Source organism: Phaseolus vulgaris, chromosome 8 (assembly GCF_000499845.2).
Source record: "Phaseolus vulgaris cultivar G19833 chromosome 8, P. vulgaris v2.0, whole genome shotgun sequence".
Classification (NCBI taxonomy): domain Eukaryota; kingdom Viridiplantae; phylum Streptophyta; class Magnoliopsida; order Fabales; family Fabaceae; genus Phaseolus; species Phaseolus vulgaris.
This window is the reverse complement of record NC_023752.2, coordinates 10,619,724-10,643,739: the sequence shown is the minus strand read 5'-3', so window position 1 is coordinate 10,643,739 and position 24,016 is coordinate 10,619,724. Positions and strand designations below refer to the sequence as shown.

At 33.8% G+C, this 24,016-nt stretch overlaps 2 protein-coding genes across 3 annotated transcripts; both read left to right on the top strand.

Moving 5' to 3' along the window:
- Nucleotides 1-1,369: 1,369 nt before the first annotated feature.
- Nucleotides 1,370-3,783, top strand: LOC137824168 (GDSL esterase/lipase WDL1-like). Its single transcript, XM_068629647.1, has 6 exons — nt 1,370-1,534; nt 1,924-2,001; nt 2,370-2,510; nt 2,689-2,765; nt 2,977-3,120; nt 3,212-3,783. Exons 1-6 carry the CDS (start codon nt 1,424-1,426, stop codon nt 3,426-3,428), a joined length of 768 nt encoding a protein of 255 aa, XP_068485748.1. The 5' UTR covers nt 1,370-1,423; the 3' UTR covers nt 3,429-3,783.
- Nucleotides 3,784-19,697: 15,914 nt separating this feature from the next.
- LOC137826282 (GDSL esterase/lipase WDL1-like) lies at nt 19,698-23,488 on the top strand. Of its 2 annotated transcripts, XM_068632192.1 has the most exons (6): nt 19,698-19,931; nt 21,310-21,387; nt 21,747-21,887; nt 22,028-22,101; nt 22,647-22,796; nt 22,962-23,488. In XM_068632192.1, exons 1-6 carry the CDS (start codon nt 19,821-19,823, stop codon nt 23,173-23,175), a joined length of 768 nt encoding a protein of 255 aa, XP_068488293.1. In that variant the 5' UTR covers nt 19,698-19,820; the 3' UTR covers nt 23,176-23,488. The 2 variants fall into 2 exon arrangements, with proteins under 2 accessions (XP_068488293.1, XP_068488294.1); XM_068632193.1 differs by lacking the exon at nt 21,310-21,387.
- The last annotated feature ends 528 nt before the right edge of the window (nt 23,489-24,016 follow it).

Here is a 24,016-nt window from a genome sequence, read left to right as displayed (position 1 = left end):
CTCGTATAATTTAAAAGTTTTAAAAAAATTACACCCCAATATTTTGATACGTGTTTTTGTCTTTCTAAAATAGATAGATTGTTTAGGTTTTACTATTTATCAAATGTTAAATATAGTAGTTAGACCTTAATATTTTTTATAATAAAATTTAAATATATATATATATATATTATTTTTTATTAGAATAGTAATAATGTGTCTGCATATATTACCTTGTATATATTTAATGATATATTTTATTATTCAATTTATTAGTACAATTGAAATTTAATTTATTTATATAGTGGTTAAAGTTTTTGGGTGAATTAAGGATTTGGGTTGGAGTCTCTTTGAGTGTCTTTCCTACGCCCATATAATCAAATTCTCGTAGTGATTATAAGATTAATTTTTTAATAAAATTAAATAAACTCATTTATAACTTTTAATAATTAGGAATGCGATTAAGTTTTATTATTTTTTTAATTAAGTTAAAAGTTTCACTACGATTAATAAAAGTCGATCCGGTATATGTCTAGACTTACGGTTAAGGACGAAATTTAGAATTTGATTATCATGTGAAGAAGATTAAAAAAATATTTGTGAGAGTTTCTATAGGCGTTTGTTTAAGCTTGAAGAATTGCTCTGGCATGTGAGCTTGTATGATCCTATCCACCAAAACTTTAAGAAATCAGTAATGTTTTTTTTAGGGTTTTGGTCATTAATATTATCATTATACTATGATATTATGTTTTAAAATGTTAAACAATTACATTAGGAGAAAACATGTTTTTTTTATTATTTATCATAATAATAATAATAGTAACACCTATTCAACTTAAGCGAAATGCAGGTCTAATATTGGATATGTAGATGTTTAGCAAATAAGAGTATTGAACTTGTTAAACACACTTAGATCGGTTTAATATGGGTGTGATGAGAACAAGTATTGGTATAAAGTATTCTGCCAAAAAATTGTAAATTACCATTGAAAGATACTAAAGTTATCATTATTGAAATATATGTGTGAAGAAATTGTTTGGATAGATAAGTGGTGAGTAATGAAATCTCATATATCCTTGAATTTGGTGTTAAACAATTTTTTATAACCTGTTGACACAGATCCCTATGTTTTAGCCTTTAGTATTCTCCAACAAATGTGCTTGGATTTCTTTTTGTCTAGTGTTAAGTATGACACAAGTGTTGGACCCTCACAGGAATATTCAGAATCAAATTATGAAGCATTTGAATAATATTCTATTGGTGGGGGTTGAGGCATGAACCATGATGAAATGTGCAATATAATATACCATTTAGTTACAGTTTTCTTGCCGACCATAAACGTGGCAACACTAATCTGCATCTATAAATTGGATCTCATTCTGAGTGTATTTCATCATATATGAGCAGAGTGTGTGTAGCTGAGTAAAAGAGTAGAAAAGCAAAGATGGTTGGCCCCTTAAGACCTCAGATTGTGCTCTTTGGCTCTTCTATAGTTCAGTTTAGTTTCGACAATGGTGGTTGGGGTGGTATTCTAGCCAGTTTGTATGCTAGAAAGGTGTTTTTCTTTCTCCTTCATTTTAATTCTAACACCGATACCTTCAGCTACACTAACTTCCATATTCTCCAACCACACAAACTATATCTTTCTGCTTCATACTATTATAGTTTTAATTTCTTTATTTAACAAAGGTTTTAGATTCAATATACACTTCAAACCTATTCCCTAAATATAACTGAGTAACTTTTCTATCTAATTTTCCTACTCAAAATAATATACACATTCTTTAGAATTTGAGTAAGATTAAAAGACAGTAAAAAAAATAATAATAAGGGACGTAATATTTCATTTGATCACTATCAGAAGATATACTAAGAACTTGTTGTTTATATATAGTTTCGTCTTTAACATCCTTGTTTTTATCACACGTTGACGTGGCCACACAGGCGGACATAATATTGCGAGGATACTCAGGTTGGAATTCAAGGCAAGCTTTGGATGTTCTGGATGAAGTTTTCCCCAAGGTACACATCAAACAACATCTTCACTGCCATGCACATTTTATTCTATTTTCTGTCTTTAAAAACATCTCATTTGAGTAATATATAGGTCAAAAAGCATTGAATTGGTCTACTGCAGATTAGCAATGAGAATTAGAAACAGCATGGACCCACATTCAGCAACTACTCTCACTCAATTTCAATTTTCTTTTAGTTTTATTACACTATTAACTATTAAGTTCTATTTATTGACAAATGGTGTATGTGAAGTAAGAGATGTTGCTTTTGTATTTTGGTTCTATTGTTGACGGTGAGCTTAAGGTTTAGATAATGTGTGATGAGTTCTAGTTTGGGCGATTCTTAGTGACCCTTTGTTATTTTCTTGAACACAGGATGCTCCTGTGCAACCGTCATTGGTGATTGTGTACTTTGGTGGTAATGATTCCGTTCACCCTCACTCTTCTGGTCTTGGTCCTCACGTTCCCCTTGAAGAATATCTTGAAAACATGAGGAAGATCGCTAACCATCTTAAGGTAATGACTTAATCTTCCACATCAAGCATTATTCATAACACGACAGGAACATGTTTAAGAAGCCAAAAATCATTTCAGAAATGTAAAACCAAACTGGTCATAAAATAGTATTTTTGTCTTTTCTTTGTAATATTTGACGCTGCAATGTTTGACATGTATATATCAAAATATTTGTCAGAGCCTCTCGGACCATATTCGCATTATATTTCTCACATCTCCTCCCATCAATGAAGAGCTACTCCGCAAAAAGCTCAGGTACATATATATACGCTTCCTCTTTGCTTATATATAACCTTTTTTTTATATAGATACTGGTGTTTTTACACTAATACATAACATTTCTGCTAAAAAGTAACACGTTATCGCTATATATCTCATCTGGATGCCCTTAAATTAAGTAGCTAGATAACATTTTAGTCCACCCCACAAGTATTTTCTAATGATTTTTTGGCTGCACTGGATACAGTGCAACGCAGTCAGGAAGAACCAATGAATCCTGTGGAGAATATGCAGACGCACTGATGGAGCTTAGTGAGGAGCTGAACATCAAGGCCATTAATCTGTGGTCTGCAATTCAGACAAGGGATGACTGGTTGGATGTTAGCTTCACGTGAGTACATATATTCTCTCGCACATGCTCAACTTTTTTATTTCTGTTTGAAGACAAGAAGATAATTTTAATAATATTATATCTTTCTTAGGGATGGAGTTCATCTGTCAGCAGAGGGAAGCAAGGTAGTGGTGAAGGAAATATTAAGGATTCTGAGGGAAGCAGATTGGAAGACTAGTCTGCATTGGATGTCAATGCCAACAGAATATGCAGAAGATTCACCATATTATCCTCCCAGTGCTGATGGAACAACAACCATAAATGTGTCTTACTGTATCTCGCGGAGGTCTTTGCAATGGGATCTGTAGAAGCTATATATTTATCTGCAGATACCATGCATAACATAGAACGTTTCATTATAATTGGAGCCCAGGTAATAGTCAAGGAAGATGCTTGTGTAGTGTGTTAAACAATATAAATGCCCCTACGTACCAACAAAGTGCATTGCGGTTAGTAGAATGTTGAATCTCTTAAGTATGTTGGTAGAGATTCAATTCCTAACCACGTGTATAAAAAATGAGATTATCAGCTAGGTTATATCCTTAGTGCCAAACAAAATACTAAATGCACCTGGTGCGTTTATGAATATGCGACTATGTTAAGGAAAGAGTTGTAAAATGGTATTGTACTGTGTGTTAAAATAATATATATTTTATTATAGAATTTCTGTTCCATGAAACTTTTTACAATCAAGAAAGAAAAGCAGAAAAAAATAAAGTATAGAATAAAATCTACAACATTCAGATGGAAAAAAATATATATAGCGCATATCTTAAAAGGGTGTAAATATGTTTTACTACTTAGCTATTGTGAATTAAATCTATGAAGCTTCTTATTTGGTGCTTCATTCGTATGATGGGGACTTGATATGCAGAAGACAGAAACCGATTACCAGATGTAAATAAGAGTACATATATGTTGCCAGAGACAGTTATACTAGGAACACTACAAGAACTGAACCCAGTACATGCAAATAATAGTTAACAGAACTTATATATGTTCTCTCAACTCAAGATGTTCTTGACTCTATGAGAAATCTCAATTATGAAAAGCTGGTTAACTGTAGCTTAAACACTGTCAAGGGACTAGTGACCCAATCAAAAGAAGATTAATATACGATAAAAGGAAAGAGAAATGATTTTCTGACACCCACTTTTCTTTTGTTCCAGATTACACTTTTCTTTTGGATGTCAAATAATCATTACTCAAAAGGAAAAGCCCATGAGCCCAAATGCCCAATATAAGTTGTTATAAAGACCAAAATCAAAAAGTAAGATTCATTTGTTAACAATTATTTCACTAATACTCAGATTGAGGAAGAGATGTATGGAGAAGTGAGAAATTGGATTTGTGAGGATTAGAGAGGATGTGTGAGGATATGTGATGTTTTTGGATTGAAGGTTTATTTTTTTGAAAGAAAGAGCATATATACACTGCAATTAATCTTTGAAAAAGTGTTATATATGAAACCTAGTTTGACAAGTAGGACCAGAAATTGTATCAGCCATCAATTTGGTTTCCATCGCATATCATCTAAGTAGTCAAAAAATTGGATTGAACCAATACAATCCAAGTTTGAGCGAACATCCAAACCTAAATCAGATTATCCAAAAAAATTGCTATTTGGCAATCACGTCTAAGAGAGTGCAATATACTCGCATTCAGTGTCACATTATCAATAGGAAGCATGTAGTTGAATCTTAAATAGACACTACAAGAAAAATTACAGTTGAAAAAAAAATAAAAAATAACGGCAACACTATGGATATTTAATAGTGTCAGCTAAGCCTTTATGATTAAAAAAATTCAAAAAAAAAAGTGTGGGAAAGTATGGGTTATACTCACACAAACTTTAAAAAAAATGTTGTGTTGATCAAAATGGTCACTACTAAAATATAAATAATAATAAAAAATTCAAATTTTGAAGGTTAAGCCCACGCTATACTACTTAAAGCTTTGAACGTTAAGCTCACGCTATGCATTTTCAAATTAAATTTAAATAAATAATAAAATTGTGAAGTTCAACCCATGCAAATAATTATTTTTGTTTTATTTGAAAAATGTGCGTGAAAACGGGAGAGCTTCAGCATTTTCGAGTACGAGTTTGAGCATTTTCGAGTGCGAGCGCTTGAGAAGGTTATTCAGCAGTGCGGCCGTGAGAACCTTCGTACTCAACGATGGAGTAGTTTGCGACTGTCGAACACGACTGTGAGATGCGACCGTGAAACCGTGATTGTCTGTGTTATGTGCTACCGATGCATGCTATAATTTGTTTAGCAGCAAAGTCTATCTTAGAAAGAGTGTATAGGTTACATTGGACGGTGTGAGTGCGAAGGAAGTTTGTGTTGTCACCAATTGTTTGACCACATGCGGTAAGTATTTATAGCCTATGTTGTGGAGATAAAAGTTTGAATATGACAAGGGTGGGGGACGTTTGTGACGAAGCAAAATGGGTTGAACAGGGGCCTAGAAGTATAATTACTCAAGCTGCTAGTGTGTTGTGTGCTTTGCTAAAGGCAGATACTGAATATGGTGCAGGTCCTTATTTGGGGTCCTGGTAGTTGTGTTGAATGCTAAGTGATGATTTGGGATCCTACACATTTTGTTAAGTAGAAAACAGTGTATGAGTGGTTTGTGTACAACAGGTTAGCATAAATGAGATTAAAGCAGTCAAATGTTTTTTGTGGTAAGGGAGCTACCCCTAATCACATGTTTTGTGATTATCTTGTTGGACAGTTCCAATGTTGGACGGTAAGGCTTTATGATGGAAGAGAGTCTTTGGTAAGAGGTAGGAGCCAAGAATACCTTTTTGGTCTTTATGGTCCTTTACTTTCCATTTGTGATCATCCTTATATATCCTTATATATGGTGTTGTGTCAATGTTCTTGTTTAGGTAAAACAAGGGTTGTGGGGTTTTTTAAGGGTACACGTTTCTGAGTTTTTTGGTGGGTCACTTTGTTGTTCTTGTCAGCAAGACACAAGTGATTATGGAAACAAAATGGGAGCTGCAAACCTTGGAGGTACATCAAAGTCGCGAACAGATTGTGGTTTAGCAAGCACCAAAGCATAGAGGTATAGAGTGTCACCTTTTGCTAATCTTAATACCAAGGATTTTAAAAAATGATTTGTGCACAAGGTGAGCACCAAGACTGATGCCGCCCCTGGTTTATGTTTAAAATTGATGCAGATTTGCTGCATAACTACTACTTAAGTGGTGCAAATTTGTTGACTTCTAGCTGCATAATTTATGGTGCAGATTTGATGAATACTAGTTGCATATTTTATGGCACAAAGCTGAATTTCAGTCACTTTATATTTGTTGGTTAGGATTAGAAACTAATCTCAAGATAGATACTGTAAGAATTGTCATTTTTATGAAATAAACTAATGTAAATATATAAGACCATTTACATTTGTTTATAAGACAATAAATCACTTCAATATTAATTGAGTTCATCTACATTTACACTGGATGAGAAAAATATTACTGATAGTTAGTATTTGAAGGAAAAATAAGTTTTTACAAGAGTGATTGTTTTGGAGTTCTTGGTGTATAGGTCAAAGTTGATTTGATTTTAATTGGAAAATTTTATGGTTGGGATGTGCTGGTTGGTGTTTTCATAGATGGATGGTTTTAATATTAAGCAACATAAGTAATATATGTCAAATAATATGAAAAACTTCGTCAAACGACCTCTGAAGGACAAACCAACTCAAGACTTCATCTGGCACACTTCGTCTAACAAACCATAAAGGATAAAGGAACTCAAGGCTTTGTTTATCACACTTCATCTAACGAGCTCTAAAGGGCAAGCGAACTCAATGCTTTGTCTAACAAATTAAAGAACTTCATATATGATAAGGAAAATTGTGTTTGATTAACTAAAACTACATACTACACACATTAGAATGTTCATATTGGTAAAATATGTTTATATAAGATTAACTCATCTAAGTGTTTGAAGGAGGCTACATAGGAGTTTAGACCATTTGAATTGATATGAGATCCTCTAGGGTCTTAATAGGTTAAATAGAAAATTTGTACATTATAAATTTCTGAACTCAAGCCTTTTTTTCTCACAAAATTCCATTCACCGCCACAGATAAGAACAACTTAAGAAGATTTTTACCCTTAGTTACTATTTATAACATGACTAATTTAATGTAAAGGATAAACTTATTACATTTTTCTTGCATTCTCTTCAATTAGCAACCTTCCAAGTGTAATTACATTTTTTTTACACCCACATACACCTTACAAACTATCTGTTAAAACTAGCATTTCATTTCAAACCAAATCAGAATTCAAACTGAAAGAAACACAATCATGACAAATCTTACTATAAATAGAGGTGTGGGATGCTCCACTTTTAGTAGAAAAAGGATGTTGATCAAGGATGATCTTGAAGCTTTGATGTCTCCAAATCCATGGTGTTTAATGGAAGGCTGAAGTTGCTGCTTGTGTGGGTGGGATTTGGGTAGATTAATGTGTAATCCACTCTTTGTTTGAATCTAAAATTGTTTGGAATCAAATCCTTTTTTTGAAAAAGATTGCTTTATAAAGAAGTGGAAAAACAACCTATTGTTTTATCAATTCAATCGGTTGTTTGACACTTAGTGGTTTTTGAAAAGGGTTTGAAGTTGTTTGACTTGGTTGACTTTGCTGTCAAATCAATTCAATCGGTTGTTTCGAAAATTCAACCGATTGTTTTTTGAAAATCCATAACAGAATTTTTGTTAAGTTTGCAAATTAGCTTTAAATGTTTTCTAATTGAATAGGCTTATGCTTTAAATGTTTTTAACAAACTTTTGGAGTATTTAAAAAGGTTGTTATACGCTCCTTAAAAAGAGAGAACAACGTTTAGACATTTGTGAAAGTGGGAAAACAGATTTGAGTTTTCAAGATTTTCATTCAAGCTTTTGGGTTTTCTCAAAGAAGTGGAATAGGATTGTTGTAATCTTTTGATTTGATTTCCATCAGGTGTAATCCTTTTTGTATCTCTTGAATTTCTGAATATTGTTGTGTAAGTGCAGAATCAGAGGGTGTTCTGATTTCTATGGTGATTGTGTGTCAAAGGAAGTGTGTGACTTGAGGTGTTCAAGGTCACTTCTTTGATGGTGCATTTGTAATCTGGATTTTGATTGCATAGTAGATACCCAGTGGTTTCTGAGGATTGGATGTAGCTTTTGGGACAAGAGTGAACCAATATAAATTGTTTGTGTGCTTTTCTCTTGTCCAAAACTCATTTAAATTGATAAAAACAAACGGTTGAATCGCAAAAACAACCGGTTGATTTTCTGATAATCAACTTAAACAATTTTGTTTGATTGCTTTCTGGATTTCTGTTACTGTGATTCTGCATTGAACTTCATTATATCTTCAAAGTTTGTGAAAGTCTTTCATAAACAATTCACCTCCCCCTCCCTCTTGTTTGTGAAACAAGTTAAGAAACAAATATATTAGTGTAAAAAGGGTGTCACAAGTGATAAAATATTAATCTTCGAATATGTAGGTAAAGGAAGAAGACACTTATTATCTTATTTACTTTTTGTTTAATTTATAATTATCTTTACTTTGTGGAGTGTCCGTAATCCCATTATGTTTACTATCTTATTTTATTTTATAATTAAAATCATTTAACATAATCTTATTTGGTTAATGTGAATGAATGATAAAATGTCAATAAGTTTAAATTCATTTGTAGGTAGAATTTTGACCTTGAGGATTTAAATGAGAAAAATTTGATAGCATGAAAGTGTGCATGAGATGTATATATGTATATTAATTTATCTCTTTATTATTATATTTAATTACATGATAATTGTTCTCACCTTATTTATGTTTATTATTTCTCCTCTTAATGAGAGTGATAAAGAAATACATTTTTTTTTATCAGCAATAAATTAATTAAATTAAATGAGACACTTAAGGGGTGTCTCAAACCCTTTTACATACCCCTATCTAATTTAAGAGTTTAGCAGATCAGTACAAAAAGCACAAAGATCTTAACCTACTAGGGACCCCTTCTCCCCTTACAAACCCAAAGGGAAAGGGGAGCTCTCCAACCTAGCCAATGCATCTGGGTATGTTGCCACTGGACCTCAGACTTCAAGCAGAGAAGTTGGGGATTAAGCATCATGAACAGCTAGCCATTTGTAATAAACTACTGTAACACTTTACATTAAGAGCGCTTTCCAAACCAACATACCCTCACTACACTGATTTAAACAATCAGGCAATCCCTTGCAGCTCCATCAACGACCAACACCCTGCATTTTGGATCCACATTTGAATAAAAAGTGCCATAAAGAAAACCTGCACGCCTGCATTGTCTTAACTTTGTTTGTAAAATGAAGTTTTTGGCTTAGAGCACCTTTAACCTACAAACCAGCATCCAGCATTCAACACTAGCTTCCACATCAAACCAACAATCTCACCTAGTCATCATATCATACGATGCTGGTTTATCTCCTGCATACCATCCCAAACCGTCATCCACACCAAACCATCATTCCCCAAATCTGTTTTACTTCCTACAACTTCAATAGCACTAGTCCTTCTATATACCAATTCAATTTCTATACAAGCTGCTTCCTTACACCACTTCTATTACTTCACCAGGTGTATTTTAGATTGCAAAAACCATAACTATGTAGATCTTCCCAAAAACCAGTACCTCTACCTTGGAAACAACCATTATCAAAAACTAGTAACACTAACAGCAGCTCATTGCCACAGGATGCTGCACAAACTGCACTAGCCTTTGCACCAGATGCAAATGGTATGCTCCCTCCAAATGAACTTTGTGCACCCAGCATTAGACCCCTAGCTTCCAGACGTCCACTTCCACACCGTTTGAATAGTTGAATGATTGCACGCCATGTTTCACCCATAACCACATTTTAAGTGGTGCCTACTCTCCAAACCTCATTCTTCCAAGTTGTTCTGTTGCCTCAAGTTCCTACAGAAGATGAGCCACCCCCTTCACTTTTATTAGCCTACTGTGGTAGTGAACTACCGCCTAAGATAGTTTAAAATTCCTCCCCTGTAATTCATCACAGCAAGCATCACCCCTCGAGACCAAAAGCACACCCTTGGTCCTTCACCATCTGACCTGAACGTTGACTGCCTTAACAACCAAACCAGAAAGAAGTGTACCCGTGCTACACAAGCTGGGATGAGTCCATCAAGAAATGGCTCTGCACTTTTAGATAGCAGACCCCTAAAGCTTCCTCACCGTTACCACGTATCTAGGGGAAGCATGCTAACAGCTAGGAGTGACCAGCACTTCATAACCAAGTAGAGCAAAAACTAAAGGGTCTCCAGACCTTGCTGCTTTTGCTTCCTGGACCACTACATACCCCCATGCGTCTACCAAGCATATCAGTAACATGACCATAGAACGCAGCATATGACTCAAGCCAAAAAACTGTTAGTTGTTGATCCTTTCCTTGCTGCTAGGGATGCAGACAAGGTCACACAGATTTAACCAACAACAGAAATTTTTGTGGTTTGAATGAAAAAAGCAAAGGAGACTCCTCCAGCAGCAAGCTCCACTCTAGTGACCAGCAGCTCCCTGCTTTTGTTGTTCAGCTAAATCCAGCATGTCCTGGGCAAAGACCGCACTTCAAGAAACCAGATTTGAACAAGCACCTGCAGCAATAAAGCCTGCTACCTCAACTACTTATGTGCTTAGCTTAAGTCATGTTGCTTCACACTCAGCACCAAAACCGGTCAGCAGCATAAAAGTTCCAACATGAGACCATACCACACTATCCTACAGTGGTGCCCAGTCAAGGCCAGCCAACCTCTGAATCCACCCTCCAACTGCCTGGTCCCTGAAAGTCAAAAGACAAAGAACCAGCTAGGAACACTGCAAAGGATCAACAGCATCAAGTTCCCATTCTCCTAGCACTCAAAACTGGACGGTTAGCTCCTCCTTGCCAATTGTTGGGCCAACCTAGTGGAAGACTCCACTAGATCACAGACTGCAGGGTAGTGGCTGCCCAACGCCTCTATTCCACTGCCAGAAGGCCTAATCTGCTTCCTATGATCTTCCGTGCTATTTTGTTACTTATAGCACCTACTGCTTTAGCACACCAGCCCCCTGCACACTCTCCAGCCCCCCTTTGTATTTTCTGACAAGCCTCATGTCTACTCTTGATGACGCCTCCTCTGCATTTGACTCTGTTCCTGCAGCATCTAATACCTCTCCTCAAGAGCACCTACCAGCAATCCATCACTTAAAGCTTCTGATACAGGTAAGGGGGTTTAGGATCCAATCAGCCAGAGAATAACAACAACGGTGACCTTTGTGCTTTAGCCATTGCCATGATTTGAGTTGAGCCATCAAAAAAGTCTCTTCCGCATCAACAACACCTTGTTTGAATACAACCGAATTCCTATGCTCCCAAATGCTCTTTACAACACACGCCCAAACTCCTTTCCACAAGAGATTTTGTTGACTACTCACTTGAGGCAAGAAGAAATTTTCAAAGTGCATCATAGGAACATTGTGCTGCACAAAAGAGATGCCAATCCATATAAAACATAATCTCCACACTTTCTGGGCGAAGGGACATTCTAAGAAGATGTGATGGCAGGATTCCTCCTTTGCTTGACATAGCTCACATAAAATTGTGTTTAGCAACACTCCTCTCCTCCTCAAATCAACTCTAGTTGGGATTCTACCTAGGAGGACTCTCCAAGCAGTTGTTATTGTATTGGGGAAGGCTTTGATTCTCCACAGATGCTCGAAAACTTCGTGGCGCGGACTACTAACCTGTTTAGCTAAGCATTCATATGCAGAAGGGACAGAAAAGGACCCCGAGCCATCACACCCCCACGTCTGAACGTCTTTGTGACCCCTTAACGGGCTTACCTGGGATAGGAGTTGGACAAGGTTTGCTTCCAACGGGGATTCCCACTCAAACCTATCCCTTCTCCACCGTAAGTCCCACCTCCAAGCAGCGCCTACCCACTCCCCAACCTCACTCACCATTAGGCCCTGGTCCAAGGATAAGGAGAACAGCCTATGGTAGAGGGTTTTGAGGTTTATATTGCCAATCCACACATCCTCCCAGAAGTTCACTTTTTCACCGCCTCCTACCTTCCATACAAGTTGATTATGGAACCACCCTCCTCCTTCTCCCTCTGTACACACTTTTTGCAAATCTCTCCACCACCATGATTGGAATTTCACTGGGCCAAGCGAACGATCCAAATTCATCCCATACTTTGAGACCAATAAGTCTTTCCACCTCCCCTTTTCTTCCGATACAATCCGCCATCTCCACTTGGCTAGGAGGGCATAATTAAACTTCCGAATATCTCTGATCCCCAAACCACCCTCCTCCTTCGGTTTGCATACATTTTCCCAGCTAACCCAGGATATCAGCCTCTTCTCCTTCCCCCATCCCCACAAAAACCTTCGCTGAATGCTGATTATGCTTTTATATATAGATTCCGGTGCTTTGAAGATAGAGAGATAGAAAAGCGGAATCGCTGAGATAACCGATTTGATTAGGCATATTCTCCCTGCCATTGACAAAAATCTTCCTTTCCAGACATTGAGTCTAGCTTTAAGTTTGGTTAACACCGGTTCCCAAAACTTCACCTTCCTTGGGTTCCCCCCCACTTCTAAACCAAGGTATTTAAACGGGACTCCCATCTGGGCACAACTCAGGGTCTTTGCATAGCTTAACAAAGCGAAGTTATCCACATTCACACCTGCAATCTTTGACTTATGAAAATTTATCTTTAAGCCTGATGCTAGTTCAAACCCCCTTAGGATCGCCTTCACGGCAACAACATTGCTATGCGACGCTTCACAAAGAAAGAGGGTGTCATCTGCGAATTGCATGATGCTAATCTCCCCCTCTCCTCTACCGAACTTAACACCTGATAGCAGATTGGCCTTGTTCGCTTGCCTAACTAGCCCAGCTAGGCCTTCAGCTACCACAATAAAGAGGAACGGGGCAAGTGGGTCACCTTGCCTCAAACCTCTAGAAGGTTTGAATTCCTCCGTAGGGCTCCCGTTAACTAAAACGGACACTGAGGCCGATTCCATGCAACCTCGTATCCACGTCACCCACTTGCAGTGGAAACCCATTTTGTAGAGCATATCGTACAGAAACTCCCACCGCACCGAGTCATATGCTTTTTCAAAGTCCACCTTCAAGCAGAGACCACTCCTCCCACGCCTTCTGAGATCCTCTACCACCTCATTGGCCATGAGTACACTATCCAGAATCCCTCTCCCCTTTAAGAAAGCAGATTGACTTTCATCAATAACGGAGTTCAACACTTTCTTTATTCTTTCAGCCAACACCTTTGCTATAACTTTATATATAGCCCCCACTAATGAGATGGGTCGATATTGCTCCAGCGAGAAGGGATCCTTCACCTTTGGAACCAAAGCTATGAAGGATGCATTACATCCCTTAGGAATAGACCCTGTATCATGGAACACGGCCAAGGCCTTAACAAACTCGTCTTTTATAAACTCCCAACTTTTCCTGATAAAGTTAAAATTGAACCCATCGGGTCCTGGACTCTTTGATCCTTCACATTGCCACACCGCTTCCTTGACTTCATCTTCCTTAAAACCAGAAATAAGTAACAAGTTATCTTCTGGGGAGATAGTTTTGAACTCCACTTCATCAAGCCTTACCCCAAAATCCCTTGTTGCTTTAAACCTATACTCAAACAACTTCTTTGCCTCTGCTCGAACCGTAGAAGGCTCCTCACACCACTGACCCCCAACCTCAACTCCTTTTACTTCGTTTCTAAGCCTTCTCCATCTCAAGGAGGAGTGAAAAAATTTGGTACACTAGTCGCCATACTTGAACCAACAAGCTCTTGCTTTTTGACTAATGAGGGAGTCTATCTTTCTGTCTACCTCCCCTAGCTGGTTCAGTAATTCCAGTCTCTCCACCCTCCCACTAACCACCGAACCTCCATCCTTATCTTGGTTGTCAAAGGCCTCGATTTCACGCAGGATACCATTCTTAATGGTATACAGATTACCGTACACATCTCTATTCCAGATTTTCAAATCCCCTTTGAGCAGCTTCAACTTATCCTTAAGGTTCAAGATGGCATTCCTTTGGGCTGGATAGGATTGCCACTTTTCCTTCACCATCCCATTAAACCCTCTCTCCATATGCCAGGCATCAATGGTTCAAAAGGGCTTGGGTCCCCAGTCCTTATCCAAGGTCTTCACCACCAAAGCACAGTGATCAGACACTTCCCTCTGTTGGACATATTGTTTGCAGTTTGGCCATAAGCTCAACCACTCCTCGGAGACAAGGATTCTATCAAGCCTGCTCTTAGCCGACCCATTTGCTCTAAACCACGTGTAAGTTGATAAAGATTCAAAGTCAAGTCCATTGAATGACCAAAGAAACTTTAACCATTACACCAGACAAGTTCTTTTGTCATATTATGATTTTTATTATACTTATTATTATTATTATTATTCATAATATAACTATTATTAATATCATTTATATTATTAATATTATTAATATCATTAATATTATTATATTATTAAATATTTTTAATATTATTAAGTATTATTAATATTAATGATAATATTGAATATTAATAAAAATATTAATGTCAATATTATCATTAATATCAATATTATTATTATTACAATTATTAAAAATATTATGTATGTAATACTTTATATACGAATACAATCTGTTTGTAGTTATTCCCTCTTCATACACTTCATGCAGCACCTAATTTTATTTTTAGTTTTTTAATGGGTTGCAACACATATGGCCCAATTAGAAAAAGGGTGTTATAATTCTAATTGGATTTAGATGGAGACAATCAATATGAAATATTATTATTGATACTAATATTTATATCTTTTTTTCATTTTTTAAATTTTTTTATAATTTTCCTATTATAAATTTTTCTTTAATTAAATTAAAAATTAATTAAACTCAAATTACTTTTCTAATTTAATTCTAACAACATAATAAATCTTAAAATTATTTCAATTCCCTATAACCTTCTTTTATATTTTAATTTTTATTTTATTTTAGTTTGTTCATTGCTTTTAATTCCCATCAAGAACTATACGAATCCAAATCCATATGTAAAAATTTGTATGTAACGTGCACTTTACATATGGATCTGGATCCGTATGTAAAAATCGGTATGTAACACTTACTTTACATACAGATCTGGATCCGTATGTAAAAATCTATATGTGAGCATTACATATGGATTTGGATTTGTATGTATAAATCGGTATGTAACACTTACTTTACATACAGATCTAGATCCGTATGTAATGCTCACTTTACATATGAATCTGGATCCGTATGTAACACTCACTTTACATACAAATCTAAATCCGTATGTAAAATCCCTATGTACTCACTTTACATACGGATTTGGATCCATATGTAAAAATTTGTATGTAAATAGCAAATTTCTTGTAGTGATATATGTAATGTAATGCCAAACAAACATATTATCAAGAGAGTGCTTTAGAGAACTGTGTTTTATGAAAACTCGTCAAATGTAACTTCCTTATCATATGAAGTATACTTATCATCTATCTAATCAAAAGCTTATCAAACAAATTATACTTATCATTTGTCCAAGTAAAAACTTATCTGACGAAGTATACGAATGAAAATGCTTGTTTTTGTTCAATCAAATGAAGTTATAAGCTCACATATATTTTCTCAAATGAAACTATCATAACAACATGGCTTCATTTGTTAGGCCAACATGAGCACTTGCGTCCGGCGAGATGCTTATATAAAATTTTGTTTTGCACTTTGTTGTTAGGCATAAAATTATAATCAAATTAAAGAATATGTTAAGCATTTGTCTAACAAACGTATAAATCACTATGATTTACAAATTAAATTATTAATTTAATAAACATGAAGAGATAAATTTAGAATATTTACATTTCATAATTTACCAAATTGTAATTAAATTAATAAGTATAACATATTAGAAAGGAGTGTTTTTATTTTTTTAAAATTCAATTTATAGATATTTTGTTAATTATGTAGTAATGTAATGTTTCAAAAACTAAATCTGATGTTAATGATTATTGAAATTTAAATAGAGAATATTGGTTCAACATTTGAAGTATCAAATCTCGTAAAAAAACATAGTTGCATCATCTAAGTAATATATTATTCACCATTATAGTGATTTTATCTATGAAATATTTTGAACTATATTAGACATTATTTTTTATTTATTGTAAAAAAGTTGAAAGTACAATTTTAATACACAATATTCGTTCAACATTTAGCCCCTGCTTGGATTGAGGGGTGCACTATTCACGCGGACAAATGTGAGAGTGCACCCCACGTTTGTTTCTAGTGATGGGTGAGGGGGAAGGTGTGTGGAAAGGAGAAGATAGAGCTTTTTTGGTGCCTCTCATGGATGAAGAGAAAGTGCAATGGGAGAAGTGAAAGCCACATAGGTTTTTGTGCATTTACATTTTTACCCTTAATAAGAATAAAAAATACATTTAAATATTTAAATTCTAAAAGTATAAATAATAGAGTTCAATTATATATTATAATAATCTAGATTTTGATTTATTAATAAAAATAAAAAATCCATTTAAATATTTAAATTCTAAAAATATAAATAATAGAATTCAATTTTAATAGAAAATAATTTAAATTACTTAATTTTATTTGATTTTATTTCAAGTAAACTGTAAATATCCAAAAAAAATATTAATATATTCATAATAGAAATAAAAAATATTAAATATATTTTTAATAAAAAATAATTATATACCTTAAAATATAAATATATTTATAAAAAAAAATTATTATTATTATTAATATAAATATTAAAATAATAAATTGAAAATTAATTTAATTATATTTAAATTTAAATTTTATTTATTTATTTGAATTCTACATTATTTAATCTTTTATTTATAGTTAAAATTTTAAATTATTTTAATTAAATAAAATGTGTATAAAGTAATTATCATTTATTTTTTATTTTTTTATACACAAGGGTAAATTTGTAATCTTACAATTTATACAATTAAAAATAATTCAAATTATCCTTACAACCATCAAATCACTCACATATTTCAATAAATTTTCTTCACACATTCACTCTAACCTACCACAATCCAAACAACCTCAACTTTCTTCACACTTCCACCCCCTACACCCTCAATTTTCCACTTCCCCACACCCTCGAAACCAATTAAAGCCTTAAAGTATCATATATTGTTAGATGTAATTGCTTAATCTCATAGCCTTAGGCATATAAAAAACAACACGCATATAAATATACCTATATATGATAAGCTAGTGTTTAGATAGACTAAAAGATATGTCAATAACATTAGAGTGAGTTTGTTAAGGAAAACTAAATATGACCTATGTTAGATATTGCCATGTCATATATTGCAAATTTTAATACACAATTCAACCCTTTATTTTTTTATATTTGACATCATTATTTTTCATAATATTTTACATTTATATATTTTTTTTAAATTATAGATATTGATTTCATAAAATATGTACAATGATTTTTAAATTAAATTATAGGCTAAAGTGAAAATTGATATGTTAAATAAATATTTAATTACTTTAGTTTGAAAATAATTTTGAGAGAGTCAATAAAAAATTTGAAAATAAATATGTTGAAATTAAAAATGTACGTTTAACCCTTATAGTTTCAATAGACATATTTGATATTATATTAAATTTTATATTTACGTACATTTTTTTCAATCTTACATTATATGCATCATCGTGAGACACACTTATTTGATCTGATAAGCTGAAACACAAAACTAACATGCATATAAATTTGAGTCTAATAAGTGATACTTAGATAGACTATATGATATGTAATCTTCACCATTACATTGAGTCTATCAAGAAAAATTCCATTTAAACTATTTTGGACACTACTTTTATCACTTATGTACAAATAAAATGTAGCCTTCCTTTTTGAAATTATTTTCAAATTACAAACATCATAAAAATGTGCCAATTAACTCATTAAGTAAAAAATATATTCTTTGAAATGTCCTGTTCAAAGAAGGACCTATACTTATGTTATTTTTCTTTAATCCTTCATCAATATCAAAAATTGACTATAAAAAGAGTGTGTAAGAGATAAAAAAATAAAGTAGAAGAAAACACAAATCATTTCCAACATTAATTGAAAAATGTAAAAAGAAAAATTACTTTAGTACTTTATAAAAGTACTCATGAAACTCAACACACATGCTTCCGAGAAAAGACCCCTATCCCTGAAAAAATATGAAAAAACTTACTTTAATACTTTCAATAAATAATAGTTAGATGCAACAAAACATATTCTTCTTTTAAAAACTACGGATTACAAAATCAAAATAAAAAGAAGATAAATTGTTGTTGTTGCTTTTTTTTTTCTCAAAGTGCCTTTTCTTGTTTAGTGATAGATATAGAAAAAATAGATATACAAAATAGTAGACACACTTAATGATTGAAAAAAAGAGTCTAAAATTACCCTAAAAGGAACACATATTATCAGAAAATATATTAAAATTAGAAATTTGCTAGCCTAGATTATATATACATATAATAATAGGAAAGTAATATTGCCTCGGTATTGTAAACGTAAAAATGCAAATATATATTCAGAGCATTTCACTATCTCTTGCACTGAACGAACATCGAATTTAAACAATTGCAAATAGGAATTGAGATATCTTACAAGAATAATTCTACATCAAGAACTCCTAATACAACAAGACCCTAACATTCAAATTTAAACATTTTTTTAAAAAAAATTGTAGAATTCTAAACTTAGTATAATCTTCTCCAATACCACTTATAAAAATTAATTAAATCTTTATTAAGATTTTGAATAACTGAATCATTTTCAATTATTTATAAATGGTGTACTTGTTAAAGACATCATTTACGACAATAATCTAATCTCACGATCATATAAATTTTGGATGGAAGAAAAACACCAAAATCAAATGTGTTTAATGTAATTTATTATGCAATTATATGAATATTAGATTCATTAGACCCTCCACACAAATTTATCGGGATTGACCGTATAAACATACTACTTTTATTTATTTATTGTATCTTGAATAATATAAAGTTTTCTATTTTTATCTTTTTTATTTATATTTTATAATAAATACATATTAGTTATTTTATTTTCAACTTAATAGTGTATATTAATAAAATATAGATAGTAATTAAGATATAACTGATAAAATTAATATTATTTTAAACTTTAAGAGTAATAGACAAATAAAAACAGTTTTCTTAAAGAAAATCGAAATGTAAAAAGAAAGAAATTAATTAACATTTAATTTTGGCTAATGGGATGGGATAAAACAAGTCCATGTAACTTTTATTATAATTTGGTAAGTCTTTTTCATTCATTAATCTAATAAAAAACAGTTCAAAAAGGTTAAAATAACTTTCTAATGTCCAAAAAAAATAGAATCCGGAGATTCTTTATTTCAAATATTAATAATAAATAAAATTAGATTTCTAATCCGTCACTTGTGATATGTGCATAAAATGCAGCATCGTTTGAATAACGGCTCTGTTATGAGTGTGTTACGAAAGCTCGCTAGCAGAAGCCTTTGACTGAACAAGAACCAACACGTTCGGATCTGTTCCAATTTCATCCAAGAAGGAGGAAAAAAGAAGAGATGGTGGGACCAACAAGACCCCAGTTCGTACTGTTTGGTTCTTCCATTGTTCAGTTCAGCTATTCCCAGCAAGGTTGGGGCGCTGCTCTTGCTCACTTGTATGCTCGTAAGGTATGTGTGCATGTACCCTTTCTTATACTCCTTTCTGTGAGGGAGTGAAACTGTGAAAGACCATGACTTTAGACTTGTGATGTGTGAGTATGAATTTTTAAATTCTGAAGTTCTTCTACGTAACTGATTTAACAAAGAGGGTACAATGAATGAGTCCGTTTATAAATACCCTTTTTCTTTAATCCAACAAGAAGCCTTTAAAGATTAAATCTTTGAGAGCATATCAGCAGAACGGACAATATCTGACTTGTAAGTCTAATGATGTACTAAGTTATGGGGATATGTAAATAGAATTGTTCTTGGTCTTTGGATAACTTTTAGATGCATGTGACATGATTTTGGGTGTTTTTGCAACTGCGTTCACGCTGAACTCTTGTTTGTGCATCGGAAACTGTAAAACTTTTGATAAAAGGTTAGTCTAGCAAATTTAGAGTTTAGGATTTAAGTTTAGAGTTTTAATAGATCTCACTGAGTGAAAGTTGGGGTATTCTGTTTCCGTTCTTGCTTCTGTTTTTATTTGATCGCAGAAGCGTGGCATTTGGCAAATGAATTCATGCTGTCACATTTTCACGCACTCAATATATTTATTTATAATATTATGATGAAGATTAGATGGCTGACATTTCAGATATGTGTTTTTTTAAGTTAATTGAGCCCAATCTTCATGTGACATTTCTGAAAAATTGAATGAGTTGAAAAGTGGATGCAGAGAATCTGGATCCTGGGAATTGGTTTGTCTAGAGTACGGTTTTCATGTATTGACCTGGCGGATGAATAATTTTCTGTGTTCTGTGTTCTATTATGGTTTTCCGTGGAGGTGGATGGATGAGCTGTTTTTGTAATTTCTGGCTACTGGATGAGACTATGTTGAGAATTGCGTATTTTGGTTGGCATTTCCTTGGATAAACGTAAAGGGGTTATGTTTTATTTATGAGACCAAGATTTCTAGCAGTGTGATTGGTTCTTATTTGGGCAAAGAAAAGTGTTATTACCAATAAAAATTGGGTGATGTGAAAATGTGGCATACAGTGCAGCTTCTTTTAAAGTCAAGAAATCTTTAAATGAATGGATAAACCTGAACTGTTGATGATTAATTTGCTGCCAGAAAATCACTATTGAGGAAATTTTATGTTGGTCCTACTTTACCCACCACCCAACAATCATTTATTGTTTCAGTGCAAGGCCTTGGTATCATTAGAATAATATCTAACTACAGACCAAAAAGACTTATATCAAATAGACTAACATGAGATCACAGCATATAAAATGTCTCAATTTGTTTAAATTTCAGACAGTAATTGAATGAAATAATTGCTTGTATTGTATAAGCCTTTGGGGTACACACTGGATGGTCAATGAATTTAACTTTATGACATAGGCTGATGTAATTGTGCGAGGATACTCTGGTTGGAATTCAAGGCGTGCTGTGCAAGTTCTGGATGAAATTTTTCCAAAGGTATTAACAATTTGAGTGTTACCCTCAACACCACACACCCCTCTGTTGATTCACATTTCCTCTTCTTTCTTCATCTTCAACTTGAATCTTTTGTCCTTCCATCATGAAATGCTTATTCTATTTGTGGTCATTGAGAAACAAAATGGCACCTTGGAAACGTAGAAAGTGAGTAGGAGTGGCACAGAATGATGTGAAGAATCTCAAGATATCCTCAAGTTTTCTTCTAAATGAATCTTGGCACATGTTAGGAAGATTATTCTGAATTTTACAATATCTAAAGTACTAAAATGAACTACTCAATTATCAGAATTTTATAGCATCTTTTCTATGCTTCTGATCTATCATCTTCTTTAACTTAGAATGCCACTGAGCAACCATCATTGGTTATTGTGTACTTTGGTGGTAATGATTCTCTTCTTCCTCATCCAAGTGGCCTTGGTCAACATGTACCTCTCCAAGAATATATAGAAAATATGAGAAAGATCGGTACCCATCTGAAGGTAAAACAACACATTTCTTATTTCTTATTACTATATGAATGAAACCCTTCACCACCCTTCAAGTATTTTTTACAGAATCTTCATCTTTTTACCTTTTAGTTATTACTGCCATGTTTGACACAAATCCTTGTGATTGCCAGAGCCTTTCACAGAAGACTCGCATTATATTTCTCAGTGCACCTCCTGTTAATGAGGCACACCTTTATGGAGACAGGTTTTGACTTCAATCTTACTGCTATTTCATTTTTATAAATTCACAAAAGATGAAAGGCAGAGAACTATATGCAAGTGATTTCTTCACTTAGGTCAAGACTAATTATATCATGACAAATATACCCATATTAAGGGAAGCCAAAGAATTGGTCCATAGAAGTAATGAACTAGATTTGATTTATATAAACCAGTTAAAATATAGGTTCTTGTCCACTCTTTTTTTTTATTACAAAAAATAATGAATATAATTAAAAAGTTTGATATAACTATTATCATAATGAAAATTCTTCATCAAAACATAAAGAATACAATTATGCACAAGGAGAGAAAAGGGCACAAGGTAAAAGAACAGTTAAAAAACCAGTCTGCATTACTAATTGTTATAGATAAAACCTGTGGTCAAAAGGTTATATAGCTAGCATTTGCAAGTTCAGAAGATTTCCTCGAGCATTTAACATTCTTATTTCCTTTGTGTGTGTTTTTTTTCTTTTTTGGAATTTATATTTAAATTAGACTCTGATGAGCAAAATTTGGACTTTAAACTAGTGTGCTACCGGGGCAGCAATTAAGGACAAACGAATCTTGTCGAATATATTCAGAAGCATGTTTGGAGCTTTGCCGTGAGATGAATATCAATGCCATTGATCTGTGGTCTGTACTCCAGAAAAGGGATGACTGGAGAGATGTTTGCTTCATGTAAGTATGCATTCTTAGTCATTAGTCATTAGTCACATGCTTCTTAAATTGAGAAAGGTTCACATCTTCCTATTCTTCATTCTGTTAGAGTAGTTCATTGTCACATGCATAATTTAGAAGATTCAAATGTTCTTATCATTCATTTTGTTGAGTGATGTTTGATAGGAAGGATGGAGTTCATCTTGGTGCTGAGGGGAGCAATATAGTTGCAAAAGAGATATTGAAGGTGATCAAAGAAGCAGACTGGGAACCAAGCCTGCAGTGGAGGTCAATGCCAAGTGAATATGGAGAAGATTCACCTTTTGATCCAATTGGCCCTGATGGAACCACTGTGAATGTCTCCAACTCGACCTTCCTTGAAGCTATGCTATGGGACTAAAGTTGTTTGTCTATGAAAATTACAGAGATGCCCCATTTCTTAGAATCCAATGCTTGAAGCAATATTACAGAGATTCCTGCATCATTTATCACTGGATTTTCTATTTGAGTGCGGATGAAATGGTGACTATAATTGCACTTTGATTGAGCCAATTGCCTACTTGTGTTGTTTCCACCATTTTATGGATTTTCTCTTTAACGATGGTTTTTCCCTAAATGGATTGGTGGAAGCATCACAGTAACAAAACTCACATGATCAAATCATTCAATTGTGGACCTGCACCTGTATATGACAAAAAGATCGTTTTGTGCTACTTAGGTAAGGCTTATACTTCTTAAATCACATTAAAATTGGTAAATTTCTTAAGGGGGGGAAACCAGTAAAAATGACAGCTGAAGTTTTTTTGGCAGTGAAAAGTCGGAGAAAAGAAGTATTCCAAATCAATTGCGTGGTTGGTTGATTTATAACATGTCGATGTTGTTAGACTATTAGTAGCTTATTAGTAGCTAGTTTATCTATCTTTCAATTGCTTAGGTGTATCTGTTTTATATACACTCTTTTCTCTTTGTATCACAGTGAAGTTTAGGAATACAATAGAATGTTTTCTCTTTCTTCTCTTTCTTCTTACATGGTATCAGAACCACACATTTTTTCCCTCTCTTTCATGATCTCCTGTAAGTCTTCCTTTTTCTCTACTTCTGATATTTTTACCCACCATATGGCTATGCCACCGCCATCGCCGCATCTCCACCATTTCAAAACTCCTATTTCTTTAAAGCTTGACGACGAGAACTTTCTCGTGTGGAAACAGTATGCCCTAGTTACGCTTCATGGTCTTGAT